Source organism: Coregonus clupeaformis, chromosome 10 (genome assembly GCF_020615455.1).
Source record: "Coregonus clupeaformis isolate EN_2021a chromosome 10, ASM2061545v1, whole genome shotgun sequence".
Taxonomy (NCBI): Eukaryota; Metazoa; Chordata; class Actinopteri; order Salmoniformes; family Salmonidae; genus Coregonus; species Coregonus clupeaformis.
Genome location: NC_059201.1, coordinates 17,927,095 through 17,951,272, shown reverse-complemented (window position 1 = coordinate 17,951,272; position 24,178 = coordinate 17,927,095). Strand labels below are relative to the sequence as shown.

At 43.3% G+C, this 24,178-nt stretch overlaps 1 protein-coding gene across 1 annotated transcript; it reads left to right on the top strand.

The window, feature by feature from the left end:
• On the top strand, nt 1–23,525 carry crbn (cereblon). The gene is made up of 11 exons (XM_041888216.1): nt 1–101; nt 697–803; nt 1,059–1,261; nt 1,508–1,657; nt 10,879–11,041; nt 11,414–11,476; nt 11,697–11,781; nt 13,163–13,278; nt 15,518–15,582; nt 16,495–16,626; nt 21,749–23,525. Exons 1-11 carry the CDS (start codon nt 29–31, stop codon nt 21,930–21,932), a joined length of 1,341 nt encoding a protein of 446 aa, XP_041744150.1. The 5' UTR covers nt 1–28; the 3' UTR covers nt 21,933–23,525.
• Nucleotides 23,526–24,178: the final 653 nt, after the last annotated feature.

Genomic DNA, 24,178 nt, shown 5'->3' with positions numbered 1-24,178 from the left:
TTACAGTCTATGGTGTAAACAGAAGGATATGGCCGACGAGAGGGGTGGAGGCGACAACAATATCAACGACAACATGGGCAACCAACTACAGCTCTTACCCGGTAAATGTGTCTTCAATTTAATTGCATTGGTAAACTAGTGTACTGAAGCATACGTTGGTTATTGTAAATGGTAAAGCTTCGTTATGCACGCCAAAATCAGTTTTCTATTCTGCAAAGAATCGAGGCCACACTCCACTTCAAGTGACAGAGCATAATCAACTCACTCAATCGCTGTCGCAGTGAAGCAAGTTTTTTATCTTTACGGATTGATTGCTTGTTTTATAATTTCTAATATCTTTCTAATTACATAGCTAGCTAGCTATGGAATTGTTTCAACAGACTGTAAGTAAACTGTCTATTTAGCTAGCTAGCTACCATGTATGCTAATGTGATTTAATTCCCAGCTGCTAGTCATGTCAGTCTACTTGGCATAGAGATGCAATAGCTTGACAGAGCTAGGTTTTCTGGTCAGTGTGTGTGTGTGATCAAAGGTATTCATCTTCATGTCCAACAGGTTATGCTATTGTCAACACAATGACTAAGGGAAATATTAGTAGTATAATTTTTTTTAAATGGGGTAATTTGTAGTGAAAGAGAAAGTACATATTTGCTTGTTTAAGTATGTATTGCTTGCCACTCACTATTATTCTTACAGAAAATGAAGAGGAAGAGGAGAATGAGATGGAGACTGAAGACCGTGACAGTGAGAATGCAGAAAAACCAAACATAAACTTTGACCCCAGTCTTCCAACGTCACATGCTGTGGGTTTTATATTTACTTCTACAAAGTATTGTTGTGCAGCTGTATCAGTATTCAGTGTGGGGATTTCTACACAGTACTTATTCTTCTTTCCGTATCTGGGAAATGCATCCCTTGTGCCTTTAGTCACTTAGTCTGTAATTTATTCAAATAAGTGGCGCAGTTAGATTTGCCTACTGATTCCAGTAGTGTTGTTTCTTCATGTATCTGATAATGTCTCTCCCTCTAATCCCGCCCCCCCCCCACTTCCCTCCCAGTACCTGGGCTCAGACATGGAGGAGTTTCATGGGCGCACAGTGCACGATGACGACAGCTGCCAGACCATCCCAGTGCTGCCGTTCACAGCTGTCATGCTGATCCCAGGACAGACCCTGCCGCTGCAGCTCTTTAGACCGCAGGAGGTCAGCATGATGCGCAGCATTATCCAGAGAGACCGCACCTTTGCTGTTCTCGCACACAGGTATGGAGGGAGAGAGGAGGAGGACGGGAGAGGGGGAGGGAGTGTGTATGGGTTCAGCAAGAGTGTGAATCGTAATGGGCTGCATTCCAATTGACTACCCCTCTCCACAATGTTTTCTCTTGCTCTTTCTCTGTCATGTATTTGAATGCATTGGATTGGTGTGTATTGCGCTGCGTGTGAGCATGGCTAGAGTAGAGCACAGAAGGGTGTTGCTAAATAGATGTGTGTCTCTGTACCCCCTCCCAGTGAAACAGGTGAGGTGCAGGCAGAGTTTGGGACGACGGCTGAGATCTATGCTTACCGGGAGGAGCAGGAGTACGGCATTGAGACAGTCAAAGTGAAGGCAGTCGGACGGCAGCGGTTCAAGGTCCATGAGATTAGAACCCAGGCAGACGGGTGAGTGGAACTAAATGTTACTGACCAGACCAGAACGGCCTAGAACCTCGTAGAACCTGGGCATTATAATGAGTAAAACAGATAATAAGACACAGACCAACATCTATCCAATCTGTCTATCAGTTGAGCTTCACTCTGAATTTCATTATCATTCTCAGATTCATAAAGGCATTGTCTTCATGGCCTTATAAGTAGAGATGATGCATGAGAAGGAAATATTTTGGAAGTGATACCACAAGTAACCACAAGATGGAAAACTCACTTTATTTGTATCATCTGAGTGGAAAGGCACATAAGACACTTCCCTATAAGGGGTGGACAATCATATATCCACAGACACTGGTAAACCGATTGTTTTGTGACCAGCAGTATATAGTTACAGCAGTGTTTGTTTCCCAAATACGTGGATGTGTCCCACTGGGAGAGTTCTATTGGATGCACTCACAGGACAATTCCAAAAGGATGGCTAATAGCAGCCTTTCTTATTTAAAGTATGGGTCGGGGGGTGGGTCTCAACTTCCTGTTGAGAGTTAGAATAGTAGAATACACGAGGTGCAATTTTGAAATTTGGTTGTGCATCAGCAATTTCTCTTGATATTTCAGTCACTGACCAGGTTTCCATCCTGCCTTTTTATGCAAGTAAAGTACGTCGGATAAAACATTTCACGACAGGCCTGATGGAAACAGCTAATTTCTCGGTAACCTTTCCAAAAATCTTGACAAAACAAAATACATTAGACAAGGTGGGATCTTTTTGTGTCTGTAAAATGTACAGTGGCTTGCAAAAGTATTCACCCCCCTTGGCATTTTTACTATTTTGTTGCCTTACAACCTGGAACGAAAATTGATTTTTTGGGGGTTTATATCATTTGTTTTACACAACATGCCTACCACTTTGAAGATGCAAAATATATTTTATTGTGAAACAAACAAGAAATAAGACAAATAACAGAACACTTGAGCGTGCGTGATCTATTCACCCCCCCCAAAGTCAATACTTTGTAGAGCCACCTTTTTCAGCAATTACAGCTGCAAGTCTCTTGGGGTATGCCTCTATAAGCTTGGCACATCAAGCCACTGGGATTTTTGCCCATTCTTCAAGGCAAACTGCTCCAGCTCCTTCAAGTTGGATGGGTTCCGCTGGTGTACAGCAATCTTTAGTCATACCACAGATTCTCAATTGGATTGAGGTCTGGGCTTTGACTAGGCCATTCCAAGACATTTACATTTAAATTTTAGTCATTTAGCAGACGCTCTTATCCAGAGCGACTTACAGTTAGTGAATGCATACATGTTTTTTCATTTATTTTTTTTTCATACTGGCCCCCCGTGGGAAACAAACTCACATCCCTGCCGGCCAAACCCTCCCCTACCTTGGACGACGCTGGACCAATTGTGCGCCGCCCATGGGTCTTAAATGTTTCCCCTTAAACCACTCGAGTGTTGCTTTAGCAGTATGCTCAGGGTCATTGTCCTGCTGGAAGGTGAACCTCTGTCCCAGTCTCAAATCCCTGTATTTAGCGCCATCCATCATTCCTTCAATTCTGACCAGTTTCCCAGTCCCTGCCGATGTAAAACATCCCCACAGCATGATGCTGCCACAACCATGCTTCACTGTGGGGATTGTGTTCTCGGGATGAGAGGTGTTGGGTTTGCGCCAGACATAGCGTTTTCCTTGATGGCCAAAAAGCTCAATTTGACCAGAGTACCTTCTTCCAAATGGTTGGGGAGTCTCCCACATGCCTTTTGGCGAACACCAAACGTGTTTGCTTCTTTTTTTGTTCTTTAAGCAATGGCTTAAAGGCCACTCTTCCGTAAAGCCCAGCTCTGTGGAGTGTACGGCTTAAAGTGGTCCTATGGACAGATACGCCAATCTCTGCTGTGGAGCTATTTATTTTTTAGTATGTTTTGAAACAAGTAATTTTTTTCACTTCACCAATTTTTACTATTTTGTGTATGTCCATTACATGAAATCCAAATAAAAATCCATTTAAATTACAGGTTGTAATGCAACAAAATAGGAAAAACGCCAAGGGGGATGAATACTTTTGCAAGGCACTGTATTATGTGAGAAATGGCAGTGGAAATGCTTTTATGCTTATATATACTGAACAAAAATATACTGAACAAAAATATAAACGCAACATGTAAAGTCTTGGTCCCATGTTTCATGAGCTGAAATAGAATATCCCAGAAATTGTTCATACGCTCAAAAAGCTAATTTCTCTCATTTTGTGCACAAGTTTGTTTACATCCCTGTTAGTGAGCATATCTCCTTTGCCAAGATAATGCATCCACCTGACAAGTGTGGCATATCAAGAAGCTGATTTAAACAGCATGATCATTACACAGGTGCACCTTGTGCTGGGGCCACTCTAAAATGTGCAGTTTTGTCACAACACAATGTCAAGTTTAGAGGGAGTGCGCAATTGGCATGCTGACTGCAGGAATGTCCACCAGAGCTGTTGCCAGATAATTTAATTTTAATTTGTCTACCATAAGCCGCCTCCAACGTTGAATTTGGCGATATGTCCAACCGGCCTCACAACTGAGACCACGTGTAACCACGCCAGCCCTCCACAACAGGCTTCTTCACCTACGGTATCATCTGAGACCATCCACCCAGACAGCTGATGAAACTGAGGAGTATTTCTGTCTGTAATAAAGCCCTTTTGTGGGGAAAACCCCATTCTGATTGGCTGGGCCAGCTCCCCAGTGGGTGGGCCTGCCTCCCAAGTGGGTGGGCCTATAACCTCCCAGGCCCACCCATGGCTGCGCCCCTGCCCAGTCGTGAAATCCATAGATTAGGGCCTAATTTATTTATTTCAAATGACTGATTTCTTTATATGAACTGTAACTCAGTAAAATTATTTAAATTGTTGCATGTTGTGTTTTATATTTTTGGACAGTATAATAATCATCATTTTGAAGTAAACTTGGCGTCACCTGATTTAAAATGTTGTGGTCCTCCTACTACGACTTGGGAAAGCAGTTTATTCGGCTACAGATTAAATAAATTATGATGAACTTCACAGGGTGGTGAAAGTGCAAGGTGATGAGCTTGATGCTCCTTTCCAGTAAATATCAAGGGTCTTATTCTGGTGACATGATGATCGATGCTTGGCTGCCATTTGACAAATAAACATTCTCACACTTTTAATAATCCATAATAATATAATCATGTCGACTATACCCACACTGTTTCTGCAAGCTGTTGGCTAGAGAGCACGTGCCAATACCAGAGTGGGCACATTCGCTATATAACGCTACATTTATTGTGACACCCAACAGGGTGTATGCATGAAAAATGTATGCACTCACTAATTGTAAGTCGCTCTTGATAAGAGCGTCTGCTAAATGACAAAAATGTAAATGTAAATGACAAAACCATCAGTAGAGTTGAAAATGTGATGGAAATCCATTTAACTTGTATTTGTTATTCAGTACATGGGAATTTAACCGCAAAAGTTATTTTTATGTGCACTACGTCGTCACGCACAGCCTTATCTGCAACAAGCCAATTTTATCGAAACACATCTCTGGAGGAGATTGTTTTTAAATTGTTTTTATGCAGATTTTCGAATATTCCCATGAAAATCTGTCACCAATTGGATGGAAACCAAGCTAGTGCCAGTCACTCAATTAGCCAGCGAACAATTTTTAGATTGGTAAATTAGTCTAGCCAGCTATTTAAACTTGTAGTAATCATGGCCGAATACCAACCGGGCACGCAGGGCACCTCCAGGGGGCCTCCATTGATTTTGTTAGTCACGCTCACTCAGATGTCATATTAACATGGCATAAGTCATGGCAAAATGGGTAGAATTGCAGTGTATTATCTGTAAAACTGAAAAAAATATATCTCTTGCCTGTGGCAAAATGAGTAGCATTACAGGAAATTAACTTTAAAACTTTAATGTATCTCTCCGACTTCAATACTTTTTCCCACAAGGTGGTGGTGCCCCCACACCAAATCTCGCTTAGGGCTCCTAAAAGGGGGCATGTTTTCATGAGCTTGATCCCAGGAAAACACTGAATTTCTGATTTGGATCCCAGGCTGAAAAAGTTTAAGAACCCCTGGCTTATAGCACTGAGCTACAGTTTAAACGGTGGTGTTGTTATGTGACACAGTTTACTGATAGTTTTATCTGAATTTTAACTGAGGAACTTTTTAATTTAGTAACATTTTTGCTGCAACTAAAGTTTCTGCAGATCGGGAAGGTGCGGACATTTCAGTTTCTCCATTGAATAGTTATATAGGTCACACAGTTCAGTTCATATTACGTTCCAACATACAGTGGGGAAAAAAGGATTTAGTCAGCCACCAATTGGGCCTGTAATTTTCATCATAGGTACAGTCAACTATGACAGACAAATTGAGGAAAATAAATCCAGAAAATCACATTGTAGGATTTTTAATGAATTTATTTGCAAATTATGGTGGAAAATAAGTATTTGGTCACCTACAAACAAGCAAGATTTCTGGCTCTCACAGACCTGTAACTTCTTCTTTAAGAGGCTCCTCTGTCCTCCACTCGTTACCTGTATTAATGGCACCTGTTTGAACTTGTTATCAGTATAAAAGACACCTGTCCACAACCTCAAACAGTCACACTCCAAACTCCACTATGGCCAAGACCAAAGAGCTGTCAAAGGACACCAGAAACAAAATTGTAGACCTGCACCAGGCTGGGAAGACTGAATCTGCAATAGGTAAGCAGCTTGGTTTGAAGAAATCAACTGTGGGAGCAATTATTAGGAAATGGAAGACATACAAGACCACTGATAATCTCCCTCGATCTGGGGCTCCACGCAAGATCTCACCCCGTGGGGTCAAAATGATCACAAGAACGGTGAGCAAAAATCCCAGAACCACACGGGGGGACCTAGTGAATGACCTGCAGAGAGCTGGGACCAAAGTAACAAAGCCTACCATCAGTAACACACTACGCCGCCAGGGACTCAAATCCTGCAGTGCCAGACGTGTCCCCCTGCTTAAGCCAGTACATGTCCAGGCCCGTCTGAAGTTTGCTAGAGTGCATTTGGATGATCCAGAAGAGGACTGGGAGAATGTCATATGGTCAGATGAAACCAAAATAGAACTTTTTGGTAAAAACTCAACTCGTCGTGTTTGGAGGACAAAGAATGCTGAGTTGCATCCAAAGAACACCATACCTACTGTGAAGCATGGGGGTGGAAACATCATGCTTTGGGGCTGTTTTTCTGCAAAGGGACCAGGACGACTGATCCGTGTAAAGGAAAGAATGAATGGGGCCATGTATCGTGAGATTTTGAGTGAAAACCTCAGCAAGGGCATTGAAGATGAAACGTGGCTGGGTCTTTCAGCATGACAATGATCCCAAACACACCGCCCGGGCAACGAAGGAGTGGCTTCGTAAGAAGCATTTCAAGGTCCTGTAGTGGCCTAGCCAGTCTCCAGATCTCAACCCCATAGAAAATCTTTGGAGGGAGTTGAAAGTCCGTGTTGCCCAGCGACAGCCCCAAAACATCACTGCTCTAGAGGAGATCTGCATGGAGGAATGGGCCAAAATACCAGCAACAGTGTGTGAAAACCTTGTGAAGACTTACAGAAAATGTTTGACCTGTTTCATTGCCAACAAAGGGTATATAACAAAGTATTGAGAAACTTTTGTTATTGACCAAATACTTATTTTCCACCATAATTTGCAAATAAATTCATTAAAAATCCTACAATGTGATTTTCAGGATTCTTTTTCTTCTCATTTTGTCTGTCATAGTTGACGTGTACCTATGATGAAAATTACAGGCCTCTCTCATCTTTTTAAGTGGGAGAACTTGCACAATTGGTGGGTGACTAAATACTTTTTCCCCCCACTGTATATGAGACATAGAGGCTGTATGACAACCGGCTGTGATTGGGAGTCCCATAGGGCGGCGCACAATTGGCCCAGCGTCGTCCGGGTTTGGCCAGTGTAGGCCGTCATTGTAAATAAGAATTTGTTCTTAACTGACTTGCCTAGTTAAATAAAGGTAAAATAAAAAAAGAGGAAGAACAGGCTGCTGCACCTGGTTATTATAGGAGTCAACCGCTCACTGATAAAGCTGTTCTAGAACTTGTTCACATCACTAAGCTCCTCACTGCCATGGAAAACCCATGTGTTCCATGTACATTTAATAGTGTTTATAATGATATCTCTTCAGTCGGTCTATTCATTAGTAGGTGTACATAGACCCCCTGAGTCCAAAATGTTTTGGACCTGTTGGTGCACTTGGTGACTTACCTATGATTATGTGTAGGGGGTCATTTACCCAACACTGTGTACGCCCTGCGATCTATACACCATGGTGTCCTCTTCAACATGTGTGGACTGTTTATCAGCATTGAAATAGTCATCAGACGCACAGAGAAGAAAAAGACAATACATGTCATAGAGTACATACAGTGAGGGAAAAAAAGTATTTGATCCCCTGCTGATTTTGTACATTTGCCCACTGACAAAGACATGATCAGTCTATCATTTTAATGGTAGGTTTATTTGAACAGTGAGAGACAGAATAACAACAAAAAAATCCAGAAAACACATGTCAAAAATGTTATAAATTGATTTGCATTTTAATGAGGGAAATAAGTATTTGACCCCTCTGCAAAACATGACTTAGTACTTGGTGGCAAAACCCTTGTTGGCGATCAGAGGTCAGCCGTTTCTTGTAATTGGCCATCAAGTTTGCACACATCTCAGAAGGGATTTTGTCCCACTCCTCTTTGCAGATCTTCTCCAAGTCATTAAGGTTTCGAGGCTGACGTTTGGCAACTCGAACCTTCAGCTCCCTCCACAGATTTTCTATGGGATTAAGGTCTGGAGACTGGCTAGGCCACTCCAGGACCTTAATGTGCTTCTTCTTGAGCCACTCCTTTGTTGCCTTGGCCGTGTGTTTTGGGTCATTGTTATGCTGGAATACCAATCCATGACCCATTTTCAATGCCCTGGCTGAGGGAAGGATGTTCTCACCCAAGATTTGGCGGTACATGGCCCCGTCCATCGTCCCTTTGATGCGGTGAAGTTGTCCTGTCCCCTTAGCAGAAAAACACCCCCAAAGCATAATGTTTCCACCTCCATGTTTGACGGTGGGGATGGTGTTCTTGGGGTCATAGGCAGCATTCCTCCTCCTCCAAACACGGCGAGTTGAGTTGATGCCAAAGAGCTCGATTTTGGTCTCATCTGACCACAACACTTTCACCCAGTTGTCCTCTGAATCATTCAGATGTTAATTGGCAAACTGTATATGTGCTTTCTTGAGCAGGGGGACCTTGCGGGCGCTGCAGGATTTCAGTCCTTCACGGCGTAGTGTGTTACCAATTTTTATTTTTTGGTGACTATGGTCCCAGCTGCCTTGAGATCATTGACAAGATCCTCCCGTGTAGTTCTGGGCTGATTCCTCACCGTTCTCATGATCATTGCAACTCCACGAGGTGAGATCTTGCATGGAGCCTCAGGCAGAGGGAGATTGACAGTACTGTTGTGTTTCTTCCATTTGCGAATAATCGCACCAACTGTTGTCACCTTCTCACCAAGCTGCTTGGCGGTGGTCTTGTAGCCCATTCCAGCCTTGTGTAGGTCTACGATCTTGTCCCTGACATCCTTGGAGAGCTCTTTGGTCTTGGCCATGGTGGAGAGTTTGGAATCTGATTGATTGATTGCTTCTGTGGACAGGTGTCTTTTATACAGGTAACAAACTGAGATTAGGAGCACTCCCTTTAAGAGTGTGCTCCTAATCTCAGCTCGTTACCTGTATAAAAGACACCTGGGAGCCAGAAATCTTTCTGATTGAGAGGGGGTCAAATACTTATTTCCCTCATTAAAATGCAAATCAATTTATAACATTTTTGACATGTGTTTTTCTGGATTTCTTTTTTGTTATTCTGTCTCTCACTGATCAAATAAACCTACCATTAAAATTATAGACTATTCATTTCTTTGTCAGTGGGCAAACGTACAAAAACAGCAGGGGATCAAATACTTTTTTCCCTCACTGTACATCCATGAATTTATTCATCTCAAAGGCAAGCCTTTCTCCTCTGACATGATTATACCACTGTAAATGGAGAAAATGGACTGGAATCTATCTTGTTAGATTTGTCACAATCTAATCAACTCAAAGTTCTGTTAGTCACCAGACTATTTCATTGAAGGAGCCTAGTTTAAATGTAGGCCTAAAATATGAGGTTATTAGCCTACAGCCTAGTGAAAATGACATTAATTTTAGCTTACCTTGGACTGAAATATGTCAGGCAGCTTGTTGGCCGTTTTCTCTCCCCTTGCACCTAGCTATCAGTGGAATTTCGGAAGGTTGTGGCTGTTTTTACTTTATGGTAACCAGCTTGTGATGACTTTGTCACAGGGAACATATCCAATTCTCCGCTAAACAAACCGACAAGCAAATAGGCCTAGTAGCAGAGATTCTGCACAGTGGTTGATAAAATCCCTGCAAATCTGACTAGTCAAGCCTGTGCACTCACTTTTGTTATTGTAACATGGAACAATGTAGCAAATGTCAATTTCCTCAAGCGCGTTTGTGGACACAATGTACCAGCCACTGCAGTTTATATTTTGAGCCTCAGCCAGTGTCACCACAGCTAGTTTGGCGATTGTGATCTAGATTCTATGAAATGGCAGTTTAAAGGAGTTTAAAAAAAAACCTGTGTCCGGTGTATGCAGCTATTCGTACAAGCTATTTGCAATGAGCACCCCTTCTAGGATCTTTTCATATCATCTGAGGAATGTTTGTACCAAATGTCATGCTTTTATCTGTTTCATAACAGTTTTTCTGTAGCTCAGCTGGTAGAGCACGGCGCTTGTAACGCCAAGGTAGTGGGTTCGATCCCCGGGACCACCCATACACGAAAAATGTATGCACGCATGACTGTAAGTCGCTTAGGATAAAAGCGTCTGCTAAATGGCATATTATATTATAAAGACCTATATTATGGCAGCCATTTTGGATTTTTGCAATAACTCTATTCCTGGTTAAATTAGAACGGGCACCCCTTCTGGGATCTTTTCATGTCACCTGAAGAATGTTTGTACCAAATTTCATGCTTTAATCCACCACATAATGTTTTTTTCACTAAGGCCCCAGACTATCTCCTCTCGCTCTCTCTCTCCCTGATGAATTATACTTTTGCTCTTTAATTTAAATGCATAGTATATGTACCTATGGGTTTATTCACTATCTTCCAGGATCAGACAGGCCAAGGTGCAGATCCTCCCAGAGCGGATCCTACCGGACCCCCTGACTGCAGTGCAGCTCACACCCCTGTCCCGCCTCCAAATGCACCCCTCCTCCAGACCCCCCGTCCAGAGCTGCAAACAGGCCCAGCGCTGGTGGGCCACTTACCGCCAGGTCCGACACACACACACAATATTCCTGTGGAAATTAGGAACGGGGGGAGGGATGGAGGGAAGGTTAATTGTTTGTTAGGGGGATGTTTGGATATTTAAGATGCAGAGGAGAGGTGTCAGTCTTCAGGCCGAGACATACAAAACATGAGATGTGTTCAAATCAAGGCCCAACCTTATGGAGTATTCATATAAACTTGTTTTAGCTAGAACAGACATGCTTCTCTGTCATATGGGAAAAGGAAACATGTCTGCTCTATATACACTTGCTCCCTCCTGAATGCGACCTGGAATCCCAGTGTTGTTTGTGTTCCACAATGAAGATGTTCTCCTGCTGAGCTGTTGTTGTCAGTGTGTTTTCCTCTGTTCTCCTCAGAGGAAGTTCCACTGTGCCAACATGACCTCATGGCCTCCCTGGGTCTACGCCCTCTATGACTCTGTGAGTACTGAATACCCTGCTCATCTTCTCTGTAGGTTAGTGTACTAACCTCTCAGGGCTAGATATAACTATTGTATGTGCACAGACATAACATTTCCACTGGAACTTGATTGAGGAGATTTATTCCATAATGCGTTTCAGAGAAATACTGTAAGTGAGTTTAGTGACTGTTATGACACACATCCTGTTTGTAACATGGTTTCTTTTGTTTATCTCCCAGGAGACTCTGATGAAGAGAGTGAAGAGACAGCTCCATGAGTGGGACGAGAACCTCAAGGATGATTCCCTCCCCACAAACGCTATAGGTACAACTCCCTGGCCTGCCCTCTAGGCTATGTATACTGTGTATATACACTGAACAAAAATATAAACGCAACATGGAACAATTTCAAAGATTTTAATGAGTTACAGTTCATATAAGGAAATCAGTCAATTGGAATAAATTCATTAGGCCCTAATTTATGGATTTTACATGACTGGGAATACAGATATGCATCTGTTGGTCACAGATATCTATTTTTTTTAAGTATGGGCGTGGATCAGAAAACCAGTCAGTATCTGGTGTGACCACCATTTGACTCATGCAGCGCGACACATCTCCTTCACATAGAGTTGATCAGGCTGTTGATTGTGGCATATCGAATGTTGTCCCACTCCTCTTCAATGGCTGTGCGAAGTTGCTGAATATTTGGCGGAAACTGGAACACGCTGTCATACACGTCGATCCAGAGCATCCCTAACGTGCTCAATGGGTGATATGTCTGGTGAATATTCAGGCCATGGATGAACAAGGACATTTTCAGCTTCCAGGAATTGTGTTCAGATCATTGCGGCATGGGGCTGTGCATTATCATGCTGAAACATGAGGTGATGCCGGATGAATGGCATGACAATGGCCTCAGGATCTCATCACAGTATCTCTGCATTCAAATTGCAATAGATAAAATGCAATTGTGTTTGTTGTCCATAGCTTATGCCTGCCCATACCATAGCCCCACCGCCACCATGGGGCACTCTGTTTACAACGTTGACATCAGCAAACCACTCTCCTACACGAAGCCATACACATGGTCTGCGGTTGTGAAGCTGGTTGGATGTACTGCCAAAAGCTCTGGTGGACATACCTGCAGTCAGCATGCCAATTGCACGCTCCCTCAAAACTTGAGACATTTGTGGCATTGTGTTGCGTGACAAAACTGCACATTTGAGAGGGGCCTTTTATTGTCCCCAGCAGAAGGTATACTTGTGTAATGATCATGCTGTTTAATCAGCTTCTTGATATGCCACACCTGTCAGGTGGATGGATTATCTTGGCAAAGGAGAAATGCTGACTAACAGGGATGTAAACAAATTTGGGCACAAAATTTGAGCGAAATAAGCTTTTTGTACGTATGGTCAATTTCTGGGATCTTTTATTTCAGCTCATGAAACATGTGACCAACATATGTAACTCTGTGTTGTTGTTTTTATCGCACTGCTTTGCTTTATTTTGGCCAGGTCGCAGTTGTAAATGAGAACTTGTTCTCAACTGGCTTACCTGGTTGAATAAAGGTTTAAAAAAATATATATATTTTTTTTGTTCAGTGTATATATGCCACATAAAATCTTTAGAGTAGTACTGACAACTTCACGGAATTCTAATTCTGAACTGTAATATTCCCGCTCCCCCTCCCTCCTCCCTGTCAGATTTCTCCTATAGAGTGGCGGCCTGTCTGCCCATAGACGATGCCCTTCGGCTCCAGCTGCTGAAGATTGGGAGTGCCATCCAGAGGCTGCGCTGTGAGCTGGACATCATGGCCCGGGTGAGCACAGACACAGACGTGTGCCCACACACAGAGCCATAAATACACATCACTAAACCTTACAATTTAAAGGCCAGGCACACTGCTCAACACATGGACCAGGCAAGGACTTGTTAATCTTTAAGACACACAGAGCCTTATCCACACACGGTCCGTGCTATCAGGAATCCTTGGGACGTCCCTACCCCATTTGAAGTTGGAGTAATTTAAAATTAAGGGTTATGGTTAAGGGTAGGGGTCAGGGTTTAGGGTATGGACGTCCCAAGGATACCGAATAGCACGGACCATCCACACACTGTCTGATATGTACCCCTAAACACACACCACACATCCATCCAGCTATACCCTCTGACTCCCGACTGACCTGTCTAACCTCTGACACCCTACTCCTCCCTGCTGTTCTGTGGCAAACTCCCCTGTCTCTCTACTCTAATGCTCTAGTGTTATATACTGAACAAACATATAAATGCAACATGCAACAATTTCAAGATTTTACTGAGTTACAGTTCATACAAGGAAATCGGTCAATTGAAGTAAATTCATTAGGCCCTGATCTATGGATTTCACATGACTGGACAGGTGCGCAGCCATGGTTGGGCCTGGGAGGGCATATGCCCACCCACTTGCGAGCCAGGCCCACCCACTGGGGAGCCAGGCCCAGCCAATCAGAATGAGTTTTTCCCCATTAAAGGGCTTTATTACAGACAGAAATACTCCTCAGTTTCATCAGCTGTCCGGGTGGCTGGTCTCAGACGATCCCGCAGGTAAAGAAGCCGGATGTGGAGGTCCTGGGCTGGCGTGGTTACACGTGGTCTGCTGTTTTTAGTCCAGTTGGACGTACTGCCAAATTCTCTAAAACGACATTGGAGGTGGCTTATGGTAGAGAAATTAACACTCAACTGGTGGATATTCCTGCAGTCAGCATGCCAATTGCATGCTCCCTCAAAACGTGAGGCATCTGTGGCATTGTGTTGTGTGACAAAACTGTACATTTTAGTGGCCTTTTATTGTCCCCAGCACAAGGTACACCTGTGTAATTATCATGCTGTTTAATCAGCTTCTTGATATGCCACACGTGTCATGGATTATCTTGGCAAAGGAGAAATGCTCACTAACAGGGATGTAAACAAATTTTTGCACCACATTTGAGAGAAATAAGCTTTTTGTGCGTATGGAACTTTTCTGGGATCTTTTATTTCTGCTCATGAAACATGGGACCAACACTTGTTTGGTTTTATATTTTTGTGCAGTATATTTAGCCGCTGCCTATATACTGTATAGTGATGATAATTTCCCCTCTGAGTTGGTGTGTTGGAGATGCTGCCTTCCTTTGTGAGCTCTCCCAGGCATTGAGAGCTGTTACAGTGCTACTTTCCTAAACCCTACCTCCATCATCATCATCATCACCCCCCTCATCTCCACTCTCACCACTGCACCCCCTGCTATGATTTCATCACTCAGAGCCTGCACCACTGCTCGCTTGTCTCTCATCGTCCCACAAAGACTCCCTTCAGATTCAACGTAAACAGAAAAAGGTGCTCTGGCATATGTCTCAGGACTTAGGGCTTAAACTGCCTCCGCACTGCGTCCATCAGCCACAGCAGGAAAACCCAGCAGAGAGGCTTAGTGTCCACCTCTGTGGGAATTGAAAGCGGAATTATGTCTGGAACATAACAGCAATTGTCTGAATGTAAAGACAGGAACAAGTGTACCTAATATCTTTCCTTTCCTCTCTCTGTTCATTCATATGGAGGGAGGGAGACAAGCGGGAAGTGCATAGAGATGCTATACATAAACATAAGGATCATGAGCATAGAGACTCCCTCACACACAAAGACATGGGTCATGAGCATGTAGTCCTGTTGTACTCTCCCTATTTTTGTACTCATGATTCCAGCAAGATCATAGAAATGAAATATGAATGGTATAAGATTAGAACAGCAGAATCTCTATGGGCATGACCATTAGGAGAGGATGGATGTGTGTGTCAGTATGGATAGATGTGAGGTAATTCTCTAGCTTCATTATTGTAGCTGGTTTTCTTTCCTCTGATTAAAGATAATATGCACTCCCATGCTGCTGCCTGGTGAAAGAGGGTTATAAAGAGGAACACCTGGCCCTTCTGAGGTGGCCCATGACAGGTTTTTCCAAAACCTCCTAGCACAGGCAATTTTGCTACTGCTACAGAAGTCTGGTGGATTGAACATGAAGTCACATTTGTTGTCTTTTTTCCCCACAGTGCACTTCGCTGTGTTGCAAGCAGTGCCAAGATATGGAGATCACCACCAAGAATGAGATCTTCAGGTGAGGGAGAGATGCACCTAGACTCTCTGAATAGTGTCTGTCGAGTAGTCTAACACTGGTTGTCAGAGTGAGCTGGTAGTGTGTGTGATGAGTGTTGCGAAACACAGGAGACATTGATTGTGTATGTGTGCCATTCAGAGGGTGATTTTAAGTGCCTTTGAACGGGGTATGATAGTAGGTGCCAGGCGCACTGGTTTGAGTGTGTCAAGAACTGCAACGCTGCTGGGTTTTTCACGCTCAACAGTTTCCCGTGTGTATCAAGAATGGTCCACCACCCAAAGGACATCCAACCAACTTGACACAAATGTGTGAAGCATTGGGGTCAACATGGGCCAGCATCCCTGTGGAATGCTTTCAACACCTTGTAGAGTCCATGCCCTGACAAATTGAAGCTGTTCTGAGGTCAAAAGGGAGGGTGAAACTCAATATTAGGAAGGTGTTCCGAATGTTTGGTATACTCAGTGTACATAGCTGATGACTGATGTGTTTAATACAGTACACGTTTCAAACACACTAGATGAATGATGCTGCAGGTGCATTTGTACTCTGCTCAAATGAGAGCGATGAAGGAAGGATTAAAGCAGAAGTTGTCTCTTGTTTGACATTCATCTAGTTACGTTTCATAATCATCTCTCTGGCTACTGTCCCATTTAGTTGGTCTATACTGTCTGACCTGTACCTTACCTTACCACAGCATTAGCCACCTGGCCTGGGTTATTGTAGTGTGTTTGTATACTTTTAGAATATTTGTAGATTCTATACTTTACATTTTTTGCATGTAATTTTGTACAGTCAATTTAGCTGCTATTTGTACAATTTGGTTTAGACAATAAGAAAAGTTATCTCTACCATGTCTCCTCTCTCGCTCCTCCCCCTCCCTCTCTCTCTCTCCCTCCCTCTCTCCTCCTGCAGCCTGTCTCTGTACGGCCCCATGGCAGCCTATGTCAACCCACACGGCTACGTCCATGAGACCCTGACCGTCTACAAAGCCAGCAACCTCAACCTGGTCGGAAGGCCGTCCACGCTCCACAGCTGGTTTCCAGGGTAATGCCTCTCTATACATGACACGCACATATACATTCCCTCGCTTTCACACACTGATGTACACTGACCCATTCCCCACACTATACAATCTCACCCACAGCCTTACACTCAAATTATATTCTCAAGTGACAGACATCTACTCTATATACACAGACTCACAGATGTAAACAGACAGGTAACTGCCGAAATAAAGGAAACTCCGACATACATTGTCTTAATAGGGTGTTGGGCCACCACGAGCCGCCAGAACAGCTTCAATGTGTCTTGGCATAGATTCTACAGGTGTCTGGAACTCTATTGAAGGGATGCGACATCAGTCTTCCACATCGTTTTGTGGATGTTGGTGGAAAACGCTGTCACAGGCACCGCTCCAGAATCTCCCATAAGTGTTCAATTGGGTTGAGATCTGGTGACTGAGACAGCCATGGAATATGGTTTACATTGTTTTCATGCTCATCAAACCATTCAGTGACCACTCGTGTCCTGTGGAGGGGGAGGCATTGTCATCCTGGAAGAGACCACTCCCATCAGGATAGAAATGATTCACCATAGGTTGAAGGTGATCACTCAGAATGGCTGTTTATTTATTGACTTTTACCTTGCTCAAGGGGTTTAGTGGACCTAAACCATGCCAGGAAAATGCACCCCACACCATAACAGCTCAAACAACTCAAGTGTTTCCTTTATTTTGGCAGTTACCACCATACATTACACGTACATTGCACTATAAAAGATAGTCTCATTATTAGCACCTCTCACATTACCCAGGTTGTGTGATCTTGGACACATTAGAGGGGGACTGAACTCACTGATTTAGGAAATGCGACTGAGAACGAGATTTGGGTCTTAGAGGTTTGTGTTCACACATGGAAAGCGGTTTGTACATTCACTCTGCCAAAACACTACATTTACAGTCACTCATTTACATTTAAGGCACTACTTTAGCAGACACTCTTATCCAGTGCATACATTTTTGTACTGGTCCCCCGTGGGAATCGAACCCACAACCCTGGCGTTGCAAGCGTAATGCTCTACCAACTGAGCCACTCACCCTTCTACATAACTTGAAACAGTCTAACCAGGTCTTGTGTCTGGAAGTAGCCTAGGCTAACCAACTTTCGCCAATTAGTTTCAGCCGGCTGGTGTGCGACCGCCGCAAAAGTTGTTTGACTTTGGATAGCCGATCTCTGTGGGGCTAGTTGGGGACGTCAATAAATTACACAATGTAAATGGGACAATATTTCCATGTTGCACACCTTTTAGTTTTCTCATTCAATGCTTTTTGTATTTGAATTTCTACAATTTATAGTTGGTTTTAGGTCTTTAAGTCATTGAAATTTGGAGCTATTGAAATGTTTAAATATTTTCCCATGTACCTTGTGTAATTTACTGATGGTCCCTAACCAGCCCCATAGGGATATCCAAAGTGAAACCATATGTACCAAGGTCTGTGTGTGTTCTGCACCCATGTGTTTGTTTAGTGGGCATTACGATCGGGTCGTGTGCCGCTGCACTTCGAATTCAGTGCTAAATTGTTGCCACCGCTGCAAAAAAGTATGTAAGGCATGTAATCATTTAAAAAAGTCATGTTTTTGTAAATATACATTTCTGCCGAGACGCAATAGCCGTGGGCTCAATGACTGGAAGCCTATGGGAACAGGTAGAAGTAGCAATGCACCCTTTGCGCTAACTTTGCCTCCACGCACTGCTGAAAAACATCCTTGGGCATACACTGGAATTTATGATTACTTGGGTGCTGCCAGCTGTGGGCATGTGGGCAGGATTGAAATAAACCGAACCCAAGGAAAGCTTACATCTCACAAATCCTTACATCTCGCAAATCTCAGTTTTGGACGATACTCACTTTATGACCAAAATGATCCTATTTACATTTTGTAGTCAATTTTGACTCTAGAATATATGTTTCTGACTCATATGATGCCACAGGCCGTTTTGAACCAGAGAAGTTGGTTTTTTGGTTCATTTGCGCTTTAATACCCTATTTGGCCTAGGAATAATATAACTGCCAAAGACTTGAAACGAAAGCGTCTGGCCCTTTGGTGTACTGTCATTTTTGGGATCGTTTGTCATTTTTGGTATAATAATAATTAATAATTGGTCATTTAGCAGACGCTCTTATCCAAAGCGACTTACAGGAGCAATTAGGGTTAAGTGCCTTGCTCAAGGGCACATCGACAGATTTTTCACCTAGTCGGCTCGGGGATTAGAAACAGCGACCTTTCGGTTACTGGCACAACGCTCTTAACCACTAAGCTACCTGCCGCCCAAAATTGTTTTCCCTGTGGGGGGATACCTTACACATACAGCAGCTGTGTGTGTGGGCGCCTGTGTGCATAACATCAGGCTTGACCGAGGTATTGACATAGAGCCTGAACTATTTGGAGAGACGTGTGTGTGCTCCACTTGGTTCTCAGTGGTTCTGTAACGTAAGACCCCTTCAACCAACGCCACTCCTCAGTGCTCCTCATAAACGGCCCCCAGTATGCATTTTCTGCCTGAGATAAGGCAATTGTGCCGGTGTTAGCCTTCTGTGGTAGCTTCCTGTAATAATAATGACAGTAAAAACGGCCTCCATTTATTCTCCCCTAGGGCTGGCTCTGGTCAAGCTGAGTCTTATTCAAGTCCTCTCAGAGGGGAGGTATGGAGGGGAGGGGGAAGAAAGGGCTTCTGCTCCACTCAACCTCTCTGTGCCGCACTGCTCTTCTGGTGAAGGGTGCTATTACAGCCTTAGCGTAAGGTGTTCTGAGAAGACATGTTGTGGAAAGAGCAACAGACACACAAGATGGCAGTTTAGGCTGTCTACTGGCGTTTGTCATCTCTCGATTTTAATTGCCAGTGCTGCTGGGTGGTACTTGTCATGCAGCCAGTTCAAATGGTATGCTGTTGCCAGGAAGAGAACGCTGGGAAGCATCTTAATTAAACAGGTGTCAGATGGGAGAGAGGCTGGAGGGGAGTGGTTTGTCTGTGTGCCTTGCTTCCATCTCCCGCCGCCGTTCCCACGTGAAAGCCAACAAAGGCTTTGGTCTGAGGAGGCAATAAGGCTGGAGCAAATGGAGAGGAGATGAGTGCATTGTATTGATTAGACACAGTCTGTGTTCTTTCTCAGTGTAATATCTGGGAAGGAGAGCCTCAGAGAGCCCTTTATTAGCTGATGATTAGAGCAATGCTATCTGGTATTCCATATACAGTGCCTTGCAAAAGTATTCATCCCCCTTGGCGTTTTTCCTATTTTGTTGCATTACAACCTGTAATTTAAATTGATTTTTATTTGGATTTCATGTAATGGACATACACAAAATAGTCCAAATTGGTGAAGTGAAATGAAAAAAAACTTGTTTCAAAAAAATTTATAACGGAAAAGTGGTGCGTGCATATGTATTCACCCCCTTTGCTATGAAGCCCCTAAATAAGATCTGGTGCAACCAATTAATACCTTCAGAAGTCACATAATTTGTTAGATTGCACACAGGTGGACTTTATTTAAGTGTCACATGATCTGTCACATGATCTCAGTATATATACACCTGTTCTGAAAGGCCCCAGAGTCTGCAACACCACTAAGCAAGGGGCACCACCAAGCAAGCAGCACCATGAAGACCAAGGAGCTCTCCAAACAGGTCAGGGACAAAGTTGTGGAGAAGTACAGATTAGGGTTGGGTTATAAAAAAATATCAAACTTTGAACATCCCACGGAGCACCATTTAAATCCATTATAAAAAATTGAACGAATATGGCACCACAACAAACCTGCCAAGAGAGGGCTGCCCACCAACACTCACGGACCAGGCAAGGAGGGCATTAATCAGAGAGGCAGCAAAGAGACCAAAGATAACCCTGAAGGAGCTGCACAGCTCCACAGCGGAGATTGGAGTATCTGTCCATAGGACCACTTTAAGCCATACACTCCACAGAGCTGGGCTATATGGAAGAGTGGCCAGAAAAAAGCCATTGCTTAAAGAAAAAAAGAAGCAAACACGTTTGGTGTTCACCAAAGGGCATGTGGGAGACTCCCCAAATATATGGAAGAGGGTACTCTGGTCAGATGAGACTAAAATTGAGCTTTTTGGCCATCAAGGAAAACGCTATGTCTGGCGGAAACCCAACACCTCTCTTCACCCGGAGAACACCATCCCCACAGTGAAGCATGGTTGTGGCAGCATCATGCTGTGGGGAAGTTTTACATCGGCAGGGACTGGGAAACTGGCTCTACAAAGTATTGACTTTGGGGGGGGTGAATAGTTATGCACGCTCAAGTTTTATTTTTTGTCTTATTTCTTGTTTGTTTCACAATAAAACATATTTAGCAACTTCAAAGTCTGGGAAACTGGTCAGAATTGAAGGAATGATGGATGGCGCTAAATAGAGGGAAATTCTTGAGGGAAACCTGTTTCAGTCTTCCAGAGATTTGAGACTGGGACGGAGGTTCACCATCCAGCAGGACAATGACCCTAAGCATACTGCTAAAGCAACACTTGAGTGGTTTAAGGGGAAACATTTAAATGTCTTGGAATGGCCTAGTCAAAGCCCAGACCTCAATCCAATTGAGAATCTGTGGTATGACTTAAAGATTGCTGTACGCCAGCGGAACCCATCCAACTTGAAGGAGCTGGAGCAGTTTTGCCTTGAAGAATGGTCAAAATTCCCAGTGGCTAGATGTGCCAAGCTTATAGAGACATACCCCAAGAGACTTGAAGCTGTAATTGCTGCAAAAGCTGGCTCTACAAAGTATTGACTTTGGGGGGGGTGAATAGTTATGCACGCTCAAGTTTAATTTTTTGTCTTATTTCTTGTTTGTTTCACAATAAAACATATTTAGCAACTTCAAACATGTTGTGTAAATCAAATGATACAAACCCCCCAAAAATCAATTTTAATTCCAGGTTGTAAGGCAACAAAATAGGAAAAATGCCAAGGGGGGTGAATACTTTCGCAAGCCACTGTATGTTGAGGGGGATTTGAAAGACAACCAACTAGGGTATTCGTTCTGTGTCAGGTGCCTTATAACAACAATAAGAAGAAATGTGGCATGCAGCACAAATGCATGAGGACTGATATGTTCTTTCTGTTTTTCCTCGCTCTCTCTCCCTTACCCCTCTCTCAGGTATGCCTGGACGATCGCTCAGTGTCGTACCTGTGCATCACACATGGGCTGGAAGTTCACAGCCACCAAGAAAGACTTGTCCCCTCCTCGTTTCTGGGGCTTGACCCGCTCGGCCATGCTACCCCGCATCCCCCAGACTGAGGGTGAGGAGGGGGACGAGGGCTCCCGCCTACTCTGCCTGTGACAACATGGGGACCTCCCCTCCCCACCCCCCATGTCCCCAACGGGTCTTCGATCGCCCCACCCTGTCCATTGGGTCTCTCTTTTATTAATCGATGCATCCCGCCCACCCCCGACAGCCATGGCAGCACATTCATCATATTAGTGTAAAGGTCATCCTGCTTTTAAATGGCACTTTCTAACACAGAGAGAGAGGGGGGGGAGCGAGAGAGAGCGAGAGAGAGCGAGCGAGCGAGGAGGAGGTAGGAGGGGTGTTTTGTTCCTGAGTGCAGGGACACTGGTGATGGAATGCGTTGCACATCGACAGATAGATGTGGGGAATGGAGCAAGAGATTAATTCTGCAACACAGGCATATCTTCCCCATAGCATGCTACTCTTGACCTGTCTGTACTGCTGTTTGTACTGTGGTCTGTCTATCCAGCTTCTATGCTATCTGCCACAGACACGGCACGCACCAGTGCATTGCCACTTGCTCTTAAACATAGTGGGTGTGACTTTGCATGCAGTATCCAGCTAGGTGTGTATAGGTTTATAGACACCCATCAAGAGGACCTGTAGTCCCCATAATCTATCTCTAAACAAATCAATCAATAGAAAGCCACTTGGGATTCAGGTCCACTGTTTGTCCTTGATGTGTTTCTCAGAGGAGCTCAATTCAGCTGGATCGTTTCATGGAGAGTTAAACCATGTAAAATCCACGATTAGAGGGTGTACGAACATGTGAAAGTATGCTGCTTTTACAAGGATGTTTCATGCCTTTGTTTCAAATGCCAGATGTTTTGATCAATTGATCATATGCAAGGAATGCATATAATGGAGGAATTTGGATCATGAAGAATGTAAGGAAGCTATTGCTTTATTTTGCCATGCGTGGAAATATATTCTTTGTTTGGTTTTCATATTATCACATTGTCTAAAAACGTACAGTGTGTATATATAATACACATGTAGAGATACTGGTTTCTATTTTGAAACGGATGGAGGCCCATTGAACTGCAAGACATGGTTCCTCTGAAGACAAGGAGTACCTCTGGTCAGTGAAGAGTAGAGTTGGTTTGGTGCCTGGTGTAATATAGACTTGGATAGCAGGGCACAAGGCAGTGGAGCCAGAGCTACTAGAATCTGTCTTTCTCCATGGTTCTATATGTGTTGTTGATGCTGCACTAAGGGCATGGCTGAATGGCGTGCCTATGGTCCAAATCAATGTCTTATGAGCCACACAATTAAATGGGACATTGTGTTAATTAACCTGTATTGGTTGAAAATGGCAACATCATATCAAGTGTTACCTACATAACTATATTTTTGTTTAGATCTATGTATTTGTTTTAAATTAAGAATTGTATTCCTTGCTGATGTACAAGGTTATTTTGGCTCATGTTTGTTAAACATTTTAGAGTAAGTAACCAATAAAAGTCAATGATAGCATTTCTGGTCTGATATAACTAATGTATCTATGTAGAACCTCAACACTCTTGCCCCTCCCATTGCCATGTATTTCCATTTTAGAACAATGTAAAACATGATTGATTTGTTCAGCTCAATTATCAACAATTGAGTAAAGTAATTCTACGCAATAAGAAATGTTCTACAATACGATTGAGATTGTCTTTTGTTTATATGTGATGTCCCAGTTGGTAACCTTAAAGGTCCAATGCAGCCGTTTTTATATCAAATCATTTCTGGGTAACAATTAAAGTACCTTACTGTGATTGTTTTCAATTAAAATGGTCAAAAAGAAACATAGCTTTTTAGCAAAGAGCAATTTCCCAAGCAATAATTTTACCAGAACTGTCTGGGAGTGGTCTGACTTGGGAGGGGAAAACTGAAAACTAGCTGTTATTGGCAGAGAGGTTTGGAACTTTTATTGGTCTATTAACTTGTTTATCGCCTGGTGATGTCACCAGGCAGGCCAAAACTCCATCCCACCAAAACAGGCTGAAATTTCAGGCGGTCTTTTCAAACCACTCTTACACTAAAAGGACATTATCATAATTTCTTACAGTTTTGCAGTATTATTCCAACCTCATAGTGTAGAAATATTTAAAAACAGGAAAATCATGTATTTGACTGCATTGGGCCTTTTAAGAGGAGACCATGTCATTGAAGAAGAACATTGGAGTAGCGGAAATAGAAAACAAGTAGAAAAGGAGCCTCAGATGGCTTGGTAAAAAAAAGTTTAGAAACTGTGATCTACAGTGTAAAAACAGAGCATAGTACAGTACCACAGTCAGATCACGCCATCAGCA

What these genes read in the sequence shown, in the direction of transcription:
- crbn (XM_041888216.1), top strand. Translation starts at nt 29, where the DNA reads ATGGCCGACGAGAGGGGTGGAGGCGACAACAATATCAACGACAACATG. An exon ending in GTCTTCCAACGTCACATGCT is followed by an intron (nt 804 to 1,058) that starts GTGGGTTTTATA and finishes CTTCCCTCCCAG; the next exon opens with TACCTGGGCTCAGACATGGA. An exon ending in CTCCACAGCTGGTTTCCAGG is followed by an intron (nt 16,627 to 21,748) that starts GTAATGCCTCTC and finishes CCCCTCTCTCAG; the next exon opens with GTATGCCTGGACGATCGCTC.